The sequence below is a fragment of the Trachurus japonicus genome, chromosome 15, assembly GCF_045865225.1.
Source record: "Trachurus japonicus isolate A0001 chromosome 15, Traja_1.0".
Lineage (NCBI taxonomy): Eukaryota > Metazoa > Chordata > Actinopteri > Carangiformes > Carangidae > Trachurus > Trachurus japonicus.
Genome location: NC_140921.1, coordinates 8,865,335 through 8,877,811, shown reverse-complemented (window position 1 = coordinate 8,877,811; position 12,477 = coordinate 8,865,335). Strand labels below are relative to the sequence as shown.

The 12,477-nt window shown below is 44.6% G+C and overlaps 1 protein-coding gene across 5 annotated transcripts in view; it reads right to left on the bottom strand.

Annotated features, from left to right (window-relative positions):
* ehbp1 (EH domain binding protein 1) overlaps window positions 1–12,477 on the bottom strand; it is a 179,951-nt gene that overhangs the window by 76,344 nt on the left and 91,130 nt on the right. For all 5 annotated transcript variants that reach the window (XM_085799425.1, XM_085799428.1, XM_085799429.1 and 2 more), the window contains 3 exons: window positions 5,584–6,426; window positions 2,609–2,650; window positions 2,103–2,249 (listed from right to left, as the gene is read on the bottom strand). In XM_085799425.1, the coding sequence (XP_085655551.1) occupies window positions 2,103–2,249; window positions 2,609–2,650; window positions 5,584–6,426 (1,032 nt within the window). The remainder of the gene's footprint in view (window positions 1–2,102; window positions 2,250–2,608; window positions 2,651–5,583; window positions 6,427–12,477) is intronic.

Genomic DNA, 12,477 nt, shown 5'->3' with positions numbered 1-12,477 from the left:
CTGCTTTAAGGAGCTAATCTAAGTGAAGTCAGCCATCTTGCCACACAACAAGGGGACGGAAGAGGAGGACCTTTTTTTTTTTTTTGTCGCTAAGGAAATATATATCGGCTCTGCAACAGCTTTGAAGAACTCTTTTAATTTGCTTTCTGCCTCTGAAGACTTTTAACGCCACCAGTCCTTGGAAGGTCCTCATTTATTTCCTAAGATTATGCTGAAATGGTTATTCCTGTGCTGTGTGAACACATACACACACACATATACACATTTGCATGCCTGCACACGAACGACAGACACCGACAACACACTTTAAAAAAACATCTAATTCAAGGGCGTATTTCTTTTTAAGGATTCAGGCGGCGAATGCAGGGGCATGCGGCTGCTGCCTTTTAGATATTTCATTACCAAAAGGTATTTATTTCATTTTACCCTCAAATCCCTTGTCGTCACAATTCTCACAAGACCGTTTTTTTTTTTTTGCCCTCCTCTTTCTCCTTTTCTCTGAAACATTTGGAAACGTCACTGAGGATTTGACCGCAGCTCTTTCCCAGGGTAACTCCCGGTCCATCGCTGTGCCCCCTCCCACTGCCAGTATATTATGTTCAGTGGAGCGTGCTCAGTTCAGAGCTGGCAATTTCACTCGCGTCTTCTTCTCTAGTCTAGTTTGCTTCGGTACAGCGATTCTCAACCCCCCCCACCCCCCCCACCCCAACCCCTCCTCCCCTTCCTTCCTTTACCGTAAATGTACTTTTGCTGACAGGTGTTTGTGTACAACATTTACTTAGCGTTCGGGGGTGGAAAGTGAAGGCCGAAGCAAATTTGGTCGGGATGTCTCAGAGAGAGAGAGAAAGAGAGTCCACATCATCCACATTTTTGGTTTTTTCCCTCACTGACGCGTTCAGGTTGCGACGTTCAGCCGTCCATTACAAGTGTCTCAGCAGAAGTTAATCAGGGAAGGGAAGTCTTCTCTCTCCTTCTCTAAAGCTTTCTCACGAAAAGGATTTAGCAAAGTGGACTGCCAGAGGATGAGACAGTTTGGACAGGATTTTCCAGCATGTTGCAAGTGTAGTGAGCAGCAAAGTACAGAGCTGTGGCGAAGTCACAGTGACATGAGGGTGTTGAAAAAGGCCGCTGGTCACTCTAGTAGCTGTTTCTGCACGCCGAGGCGATGCTGCAGCACGGCACTCCAGAGCATGAAGAGGAGAGGAGACAGGGACACAGAGCTCAAACTCCCCACTCGGCTTTAACACAGTACACGACGAAGAAGAAGAAGAAGAAGAGGTCAAACACACCTGCCCCCGCTCTTCAGAGACCTCAAGACCCGGGACGAGTTTTTATGTCTCCCTGACATGAGTCATGTTGGATCGTATCTCCACTCAGTCAGTTCTGGTGTCGTTTTGAGAGGCGACACTTCTGGTTGTGTTGTTTTAGGCCCAGTATAGAACGTCTCTGGCCCGGAAACAATTTCTTTATGTGCAATACCAGTGACAAACATTAAGAAAAACATAAAGACAAGACACAGCACAAGACAGGAAAGAACTACAGTAACACTGCAAAAAAGTAAAAGTTTTTTTGATAAACGCAGCTGTTTTCATCTGGTTTGGGGTCTGTACACATACAAACGTATTGAAAACGGAGATTTTTAAAAACTCTGGCCATTTATTTTTACGTGTGGATAAGCTAAACGCATATTAACCAATTTCCTCATTCCTCTCTCTCACCACTCTCGCCACTTTGTTGACTATACAAACAGTTGTGGTAGAAAATGGATGTGTACAAGATGGTAGTGCTTCTATCACTGTTAACAGGACTTCTCACCTGTTTGCAAATGAGTGCGCAGGTTCTTTTACACAACATCGAGAGACAGAGGCGATGGAAAGCGCAACGACAGGCACTTAATACATAATCCAGTCATCAGACGATCCTGCAGACCTGGTGTGTGGACTTAGATATTCTAATACCCGAACTTGTGTGGACGGGAATATTTAACAGTAACAACTCGTTTTCGTGTGGATCGGGCCTTCGATGAACACACCCAACAGGTTCAGCTACAAACAAAAGTTCATCCACACACACACAGACACACACACACCACTGTGACTTACATCTGCAGCGTTCGTGGCCCTGGCTGGCGCACTCACGGCCGAGTTGGGGACGTTCTTGTTGCCGGCCTTCATGGCGGCGTCTCTGCGGGCCTGCTCCAAGAGCAGCCGCGCTCGCTCCTTCAGCTCCTCCTGACGAGAGAGAACCTTCTGTGTGCCGGAGAAACACAGGGACGGTGATCAGATAAAACAACAACAGAGAGAAAGACCACATCACCTATAACGGAAGGACTCTGATACACTTTAGTATTTGCCTCTGGTGTTAAAAATCAGAGTTTTACCCATAGAAATGTGCTAATGTTGGTTTATTTTGTGGTATCATACAGTGGCTGCCAAAATTTTCACAACACTTGGCATATTTAAGAGGTTTTGGTTGTTTTTTTGTTGAATTGGCCATTCATTCAGTTCAGTTTTAGAGTGTAAAATCATCATGGTAGCTACATGTCTCAATACACTTTACTGTAACTGTTTATTAGTTATAATAATAATTAATAATAATTTCAACTCACCTTCTCAGCTGGAGGACTTGATAGAGGAGCGGGCGTTGTCTCCTTTGGAAAGAAAAAACTCAACATTAACTAGGAACCAAATACAAAAACACCTCTGGACTTGGAGGTAAAAATTAAGTGCATTATTAAAAACTGGGAGGATCATCTTCAAGGAAGAAATGTGGTCGGAAAAAATCTTGAATTCAAGATTCAAGATTTTTATTGTCACACAGGTACAAGTACATGCATTGTGAAAAACTTATGGGGGGTGCTCCACAATACTTATAAATAAAAACAGTAAATAACAATACTAAAACCTATCTGAAAGTTTTAAAAAATGAAAAGTTTAAAGAATCCAGATCAGCTTACAAGGCTGCAACGAAATCTTCATTGTTCAGAATGACTGTGATCATACTTTATTGTAAGACTGTTGCTCAGTGACTGACAGATGATTTCAGAATAATTATGTACTGAGTGAGGGGCGGGCAATATAAGTTGTATCTTCTCCCTGCTCCTTTCCAACCAGGGAATAAGAAAGTGTTGTGTTTTGCTATGTTTATTGTTAAAAGTCGTGAAATTACCTTAAAAAAGATCAAATCCTAAAAAACCAAGATTGTTGTGACATTGCAGAAGCTAATTGAAACGATGCTACAGTGAACGTGCGTTGTAATCAAAGCTAAAGGCGGTCCAACTACATATCAGAGTGTATTTCCCAGCAGTAGAGAAGCTTTTTCACGTGTGTTTCTTGAACAGTGAGCAGGTCGGTGGCGGCGGCGGCGGTTGGAAAAGGATTTAGACGAGCAGGTTAAAAGGTAGGAGAAGGTATATCCCTTGTGATATACAGGACCTGCTCTCTGGTATTATGGTCTGGTGTACCAGCGCGGCTCACACAGCCCTGTCTGGGCCCAGTGGTGTAGAGAGCATGACGGCTTTGACAAGGAAGCAAAACACACAGACACACACATACACACCTATACACCTAGCTTTCGAGTTTTATCAGCAGGGTAATCCTGGCTGTGTTATATTATTACGGGGGGTTGCAAACAGAGCAAACAGAGCTTTTTTACATTTGGCTTAGACACAGAAATATTACAGCCCGGGATGTTAATAACAACAGAAACATGTTTATCCTTCCAGTCGAGTCAGATCTGTTCCTGGGTGGAGCAGCCGGCGAGGACGCAGCATCCACCGCTAACTAGATAACAGCAGATCAAAACGGGGTGTCATAGCTGTCATCATAACCCTCCCGCTGGGTCCCGTGACCTTTTGACTTGTAAACAGGAAGCTGGTAATCTGGGGTTAACCGATGCAGGCAGCAATGTATTCAATGTGTGTGTGTATATGTGTGTGTGTGTGTGTCTCTCTCAGGGCCCGTGTTGGTGCGTTTTTTTTTGAGAGACGAGATGAGGTGTGTGCTCCCGCGCAAAGCGTCGCCACGCCTGAGCAGTCACGGCGCCAACTGCCATCAACTGAAGGGATGAGAAATATAATGAAAAATATAATGAAATGTCAAAGCAAAAGGGGGGGTGGAGGGGGGGTTTCTCCTAGGTGCCTTCTATAGTCGCCACAGGTTAACGGCCCCCGCTCTTTGATGCGTCTGGGTCTCGACAACGAAGACAGGTGACGACGACAACATCTAATGCAGAACGGGGGGAAGGAAGAATTTCGTCGACGGTCGGTCATCTCTCTCTGCAGCGAGGTCGGGATTTGAAGCTTAGCGAGCGAGCGAGCGCCAGGAGGGAATGAATGTTCGCTGCATCCTCTGTCTTATGACTGATGTTAGCCGTGGAAGTTTCAATCAAAGCCGGGGTGCACGGATAAAAAAAAAAAACCTGAACAATCCATTTAGCTGCAAAGCAAACGCCGTCAGAATCTTAATACCCGACTTTAAGTAGCACGATGAGAATTAGTCTTACATTGTACAGACTGATCCAGAGGTTGTTTAAGGTACAGGATTTATAATTAGATCTGAGATAGTTTAATTAATCTCTTACAAAAACCCTTAAAGGACTTGTTTGTGAAGATTCAAAGCTCTGTCCTCTGTTTCTACATCTCTGAGTTTAGTGGGTTTTACATGTGCACTCTGACACAAGAGGAGCTATTCAGGATTATCCAGATGAAGATGGTGAAAATAAATAAATATATGGGAACTGGACTCTTCTGGCCTTTTTCCACGAGCGCTACTCAGATTTTTTTTGCTTTTCCACTAAGGATAGTGCCTGGTACCTGCTCCTTTTTTTTGGTAACGCATCAACCAACGCCTACCAGCCGCTGATTGCTGTTTTGTATTCCTAAATGTCTTTTAGAGAAACACCACGTGGACGTCAACATGTTTAAGTTTCACCTTAAAGGTACATTGTGTAAGTTCTCCTGTTGTCTATTCACGAAAATCGATTATTTCGTTCAAAAGTAGGTTTTTCAATGTGAAAAGTCACAGCGGTGCAGTGAGGACTGTGAGGACTGCACGTGAATGCTGCATTCAGGTGCAGTCGGAAAAACGGCGGATTTTAGTCACAGAAGTCGAGAGAAAGCCGGTAAAACGTGGGTCAGGTCAACAATACGACATCGCCATGACAACATATTGTCACGTGTATTGTTTTGCCTCGTGCTGACGGGCCACTTGTTTACATAGAGGCTTGTTTAAGCTGTTACCTACAGCGGCTGTCGTCCGTCTGCCATCTAACCGATTTCACGTGAATGCAGCATGAAAAATACGACCGAGTTGCTTGCGATCTACAACCGCACCGCTAGATGGGAGTAATTCTTACACAATGTACCTTTAAGTTGGAGAAAGACGATCAAATTCACTCTGAGAGGGACTAAGGACAAATTTAACAAGGTTTGGATCCATTTTCTGGATTGAAAAAAGAGAGCAAGACAATGCGATCGTGGACGCTGTGATATGACGACCCCGCCCACTTTGCGGAGGAGCGAGCAGAGCTGTACCTGTGTAGTGGGGAAAGGCCTGTTGACGGTTGACGGTTGTGGTCGTTTACCTGTTTGGGAGCGTCGGTGTGGTTGACCGGAGCGGAGCCGCTGTCTGAGACGGGCTCCGAGTCCGAGTGGCGCAGACTGGCCCTTTTCTTCTTGATGAGGTCGGCGTCCCTGTTATAGGAGAAGCCCAGTTTCTGGTGCGGTGGCGAGGACGGGGAGGGGGAGGGGGAGAGGGAGGAGCCTCCTCTCCTGGTGGGAGACCCCGGTTCTATACTTCCTCCCTCCTTCCTCCCGTCTCGCACCTCCTCCTTCTGCTGTCTCTCCGTCTCCCTCTCCCTCTCCGCTCGCCGTGGCAACTCGCTGAGGTCTAACGTGTTGGCTTTGAGCAGGTTCGGCGGCGTCAGGTGGGTCGAGTCTGTCGCCGTGGCGGCGGCTAATACTGTGCGTGGTGACGGGACAGGAGGCGAGGACTGCAAAGACGCCGTCGTCTGCAAACTGGCTGAAACGGCGACTTCAGCTTTCCAACTTGGCTCCATCGCTGCTCCCACCGCCTCCTCCTCCTCCTCCTCCTCCTCCTCGGCGGCTTTGGTGCCGTTGGACTCGGCGCCGGCGGCCGCGTCGTCGGGCGGAGCGGCGCCCTGGCGTTGCTGCACGTCGTTGAGCTCGGCGTAGAACTTGTCCTGGCCGATGGAGGCGTTGGTGTCGGTCTCGAAGTCGCCCACCTTGTACGTGCTGCGGCTGCTGTTGGCCTCGATCTGCACCACGTTCAGCTCCTCGCCGGAGAAGTGGGCGCGGATCTGGTACAGGTAGGTCATCACCGTCAGCTTGTCGGGAATCGCCAGCAGCACCATGTCGGACGGCTCCAGCAGGCGGGAGATGCCCAGGCTCGCAAAGCCGTCATACGCCTGGGAAAGACACAAAAAAGGACAAAAGACTCACAGTTATAGTTTACAACCTCAGAGGAACATTATTGTTTGACAAACCAAATGTAAAAAAAATCACTGTGTTTCTGTCAAAGAAGTTAAAGGGATAGTTCAACATTTTGGCAAATTGGCCCATTGCCATAATCCCTATAGTCATAGCAGTAGCTTCGTTACCTTTAGTTGTCGATGCAAGCTATTTTTTAGAACGGCGGAGCAGAGCCACGAGCTGCTCAGAGCTACACTACGGAGGCTAATGGGATTTCTTGGTTTCCCTCATCAAACTCATCAAAAACACAATCCAACAACTCCAAAACGCTCTGGTGGACAAGTTGTGACCTGCACATTCACCACGCTATAAGATAATAATGGAACGTTACCAGACGAAGTGGAAAATTTAGGGGCGTACAATGTAAATCTACTATCAAAGCAAATATTCACATCTCCTTTACATTTATAATCTTCACACACATTGTAATGACAGATACCAGATTCTTCTATGTTTCACCAGTGTTACAAAACAAAACGTAAAACTGCAACGTTACTGGTTGCACAGAATAGAATAGAAAATACTTTATTAAATACCAATATAAATACTTCATTTATTCATTACATGCGCACGTAGATGAAAAAATTACTTTACTTTACTTAAAGCAGATATCAGTGGAATGTTTTTGTTAATATAAGTCCTAAATAGTCCTATTTTCCGTCAGCAATCACTTACATGAAGTATTTCAGCCTAAACACGAGTCTCTCCGTCACTCTGCTCTGCTGTAACCCGAGGAGAAAATTTTCCTTGTGGGATACAAGTGTTATCCAATGAGGGGAGAGAACGGCATGAAGGGCTGTGTGTGCAGCCAAGGGATGCGCGTGAATGTGGTGACGTAGCACGAGGACCAATTGATGCCTGACAAGGGCGGGGGCTGCTAACTCATGGTGCGTTCAAGGAAACTCGTACTTTGTGTTTTTCCTTCCTGTGAAGTCATACCAGTTCGATCTGGTACGAGTTCACGAGTCGGAAGTTACGAGTGGCCGTTATAGGGAACTTTCACAGACAACAGGACGGTAAAAACACGAGCTACGGGTTACCTGGAACGCTACCAAGTCGTAGTTGTGACTTGAAGCTGTAACTTACGGTTTCAAAAGCCTGCCTTGAACACAGCATTAGCCGAAACGGCCGTGCCACTGATATCTGCTTTAACTTTCTCATATTTGCAAAATGCCCTGATACTAGCAAGTTTTAAAAGACTATTATATGGAAAATTAAGTTTACCTATCTTAAACTGTTAATTTTGGATTTGTGCGCAGTGCAGCTATTTTTAGATTAGTAAAGTTTATAGATACGATTAACTTTTTGTAATTTGTCCTGTGATGAGTTTCATTTTGTTAAGTAAAAGGAGAAGGTGTACATGACCTTAGCTTCCGGTCACATGGCCTAACTGAGAAATCGGTCTTTTTATGCACCGAAATAAAACTCATTCATTCATTCAAATAAGTTTTACAGTTTGAAAAAAAATGCTGAATAAAGAAAATATCCAACATTAGAAGAAAAAGGAGTGAGGTTGTGAAAGAGAAGAAGTCTGGTCTGCATGCATGAACCATGTGTGAATGTGCTCATGTGTGTTTGTGCGTGAGCGACACCTTTGACGTGGCTGCTGACAGGTCATGTCAGGGATGGTTGTCCCCGATAAGAGACGCAGATACCCCAAGACAGAGCGCTTAATCCCAAAGTGTGTGTGCACGTGTGTGTGTGTGTGTGTGTGTGTGTGTTTGTGTGTGTGTGTCCCTTATCGCTCCCCTACATCAACCTGCCCACGCTCTCCGTCACGCGTGTAATTGGTCTGATTAGAGTCTGATGAGAAAATACAGGTTTGATTATCAAGCGACACAAGAAACCCAATCCCCCATCACCAGATAGACTGAGAGAGAAAGAGAGACAGAGGGAGAGAAGGGATGAAAACCATTATCGCAGCCAATGACAGGTAAATAAATAGATTAACAGCACACACACGCACACACACACACACATCCTCCCTTTCTGCACACATACACACGTTCGCCATCCATCTCTTCCAGGTATCACAGCTTGTATCTGGCCTGCTTGATAGTGTTGATCAAATTCCAACCTGTTGCGGCGCTCGTTTGTTTCACTGCCTTCGTAGATCGCTCCCAGTCCGTCAATCTCTCTCTCTTTCCCTCTCTTTCCCTCCGTCTCTCTCCCTCTCTGACTTACAAACACTCCTTCATGTATTTTAACCTCTATTTATCCCCAGGATTTGTTGTGAAGAGCCTGCTCGCTCTCTTTCAGCCCTATCCTGCTTCAAAATAAGTCCTTCTCCCTCTTCCTCCTACATATTTTTTCTTATTTTTATTTATCCAGTAAAACGACGTATTGAGCAGCTACATTTCATGCACATAAATGATCTCAGAAACATCAACTTTGGCTTTAGTGTTTCGCTCAGAGGAAACTCAGCTGTCACTGGCTGTAAGGACTCTCCATTTGACACCTCGTATACCACATTTCCTATCTGTAATTTTAAGTCACTGTCTGAACTACGGAGGCCAGGTTATGCCAGAGAGGGCCGAGCTTATACAATGTATTGCCTGATGATCACAGCGGCGGCATCGAGCACAAACCTCCAAGACTGTAAAATAAAGTCAACCTGGAAGAACCAAAAATTACTGTTTTTTAATTAATTACTGCATGGATGATTATGTTTCAGCTGGCAACTTATCTAACCCTAAACTGATGCAGTCTCATTTCTTAAACAACCATGTCGGAAGACACATCCTGTGGTCGTGGAGAAGATGTTAATCTGTTCCAGAAGGCTCAAATTATTGGCATCAAGCAAATAAAACATCTAAGGAAATTGCTTAGACTAGTAAAATTGGGTTAAGAACTGTCTAACGCATTATTAAAAACTGGAAGGAGAGTGGGGAACCATCATCAATGACCACAGAGTCCAGACCTGAACCCCACTGAGGATCTTTGAAACATTAATGCAGCTCTGGATGGAAATAAATATTGTGACTTTGCAGCAGCTTATCGAAATGATGCCACATAAAATGCATGTGATAATCAAAGCTCAAAGCGGTGCAACTAAATACTAGAGTGTGTGACTTTTTTTTGGACGGGCAGTGTATATTTAACATAGAAGAATACATAATATTGTCGATTGGCCCCATCATTAAACTTACAGTATGTATCGTGTCATGGGTAGGCTGTACAGTGTGGGAATAAAGGTTGAATTTAACTTATACAAACTGTCACAGCATTACTATTTAGCATACTGACACTATACTGTACATGCTCACACAAACATCTGGTCAAAACCTGGATATTGTTGGATTTACAATATCAAAAAGTGACATAAATTGTTTACCAATCACAATACGTCCGTCTAGTTTGACACCCAACACTGATCTATTAGTCAAAATGTTGTTATAGGTGTAAACAGTGGGATGCCTGGTGACTGCTTGTGTAAACAAGTGTCAGTAACGCCATACAGTAAGTGTTTAAAATAACAATGTATCACTCACTACATTAACTCGCTGCGTGTCCATTATGTAGCAGAGTGAAGGGAACAAGGAAGTGATTTTCGATATAGCCTCCAGTCATAAACCCTGGTGAATGTCGTTAATCTCATTTCTGTGACTGTACTTGTCTCCATAACCAAGAGAGTGAAGTGGAGACACGAGAACGGAGAGAGAGAGGGAGAGAGAGAAATGGAGAATGAGGAGGTGGGGCTTTTAACTGAGAGATATTTCTCAATTTACAATCAATTATGACGTCTTTTGTTGGGAGAAATCTTTTTCGCTCTCACCTCTTTTGTCCCTTTCTATTGATGGAAAGGGTAACAATGGGTGGAACATCTATACTCACACAGGGAAATGAGGTGCATGCGAGTGTGTGTAACTCTGTGTGTGTGTGTGTGTGTGTGTGTGTGTGTGTGTGTGTGTGTGTGTGTGTGTGTGTGTGTGTGTGCGTTTATGTGTTTGTGCGTGCAGAGGAGACAAGGCAGGAAGAAAGGAGTGACGGCGGGAAAAAAGCAAAAGGGAGAACAGAGAGCAGTTTGCCTTTACAGCGAGCCTGTTTAAGTTCCCCCCCTCCTCTCCTCCTCCTCCTCCTCCTCCTCCTCCTTCGCCCGAGTGTGAAAGAGAAAAGAAAGACGGAAAAGAAAGAAAAAGAATATGGGGAATAAGAGGGCCTGATTGGGTTTCTAACACGTATTCAGGGGAGCAAAGTGTGCTTGCATTGTTCCCCTCTCGCCCAGGGTAGGCTGTGAAAGAGAGCGACAACTTCGCTGCTCAATGGGGACAGAGTGAAAGAATGAGAGGGAGAAAAGAGTGAGAGAAAGTGAGAGCTGTGTGAGGAGGAAGGAAGGAGGGGAGGGAGGGAGGAGAGCTGGATTTTGTTTCAGGGTCAATGTTAGTCTTGACGTGTACTACAGTCTTTTTGACCCCGAGTGTCACGCTTTATTCTTCCCTACATCTCCTCTCGTAGCACGACGAGCTCCGGTCATGTCACACTGAGACACTGATGACTGCCGAGGAAGACCTGTTGTTTTCAGGGGAATTGTTTTCTGTGCTGGTGAAGTAGTGAAACCGACGCTGTGTGTTCAACTCGAGGACTGTACGTACGTCCGCTGCAGGTAAACAGGTGAGATCTCATGAAAAATACGAGAACCAGTAAAGCTTTAGTTTGTTTGTCCTTCACCCAACGACTGAAAACACTTTCATTACAAAAAGATGGAAAATTTTCCTAAAAGGGAAGTTGCTGTGCTTGTTTGCAAAACTTTCTCAAACACGAGTCAGACGCTGGGGAGATATTTTAAGCTGCAGATTTGGTTTCCTAATGAGTATTTACATGGCAGCAGGATGACGTCTGTGTCTGTGTGTTACAGTAGATCCATTCAAAATAATCTACATACTGTATATGACAGGTGGTGCAACTGTGTGATTCATGTTGTGTTTTTGACCTGGAGAGCAATGGATAAAAGAAATCATGCAGACTATACTGTGAAGTAAGTAGTTGGACTGTTCACTGGACTTGTTGACTTTAAGAAAAATAAAGAATATCAACTTATTTATCCTTTAAAAGTGCAGTTTGACCATAACTAAATTAAAATGACTACTTTGACTACTGGTCTTGTGACAGGTGTGTGAAAAGAGCAGAGGATGCATTGCTCGACAATAAATCAACATCATGTTTGACTGAGTTTTAATGTTAATGTCATTTTATCATTATCAAACTTTACACAAATTTATGAATGAATACTTTCAAGGGGCTCAAAAAGTGCATCAAAAATATTTACAACTTAAAGGTCTAGTTCAACATTTTGGCAAATTGGCCATAGCCATAATCCCTATAGTTTTAGCAGTAGGTTCATTACCTTTAATTGTCGGTGCAAGCTATTTTTAGAACGGCGGAGCAGAGCTCAGAGCTACGCTACGGAGGCTCATGGGATTTCTTGGTTTCCCTCATCAAACTCATCAAATACACAATCCAACAACTCCACAACGCTCTGGTGGACAAGTTGTGACCTGCGCATTCACCACGCTATGAGATAATAACAGAACGTAACCACACAGAGTTGTTTTAGAGAATTCATGCAAAACAGCTGATGCGCGTTCCCGTCTGGGACAGTTTTTCGACGAGCAGTCTCTGCATTTACCCCTAAAACAACTCTGTCTCATATCGTTCTGTTATTATCTCATAGCGTGGTGAATGTGCAGGTCACAACTTGTCCACCAGAGCGTTTTGGAGTTGTTGGATTGTGTATTTGATGAGTTTGATGAGGGAAACCAAGAAATTCTGACACTTCTGAAACCGACTGGAGCAACATTTTTTGTTCAACATGAAGATCATGTATTTTGGAAAAATACCTACTTTTCCTCACTTCCCATCATCCACCTGACAAAGCTTTGGGTCTGGACTAAATGTCACTGTCGCCTGCCCCAGGCCGCTGCTCCCTGCTCCCCCTCTTCCTCCTCCTCCTCCTCCTCCCCCCTCTTCCACTCCCTCTTCTCCCTCTC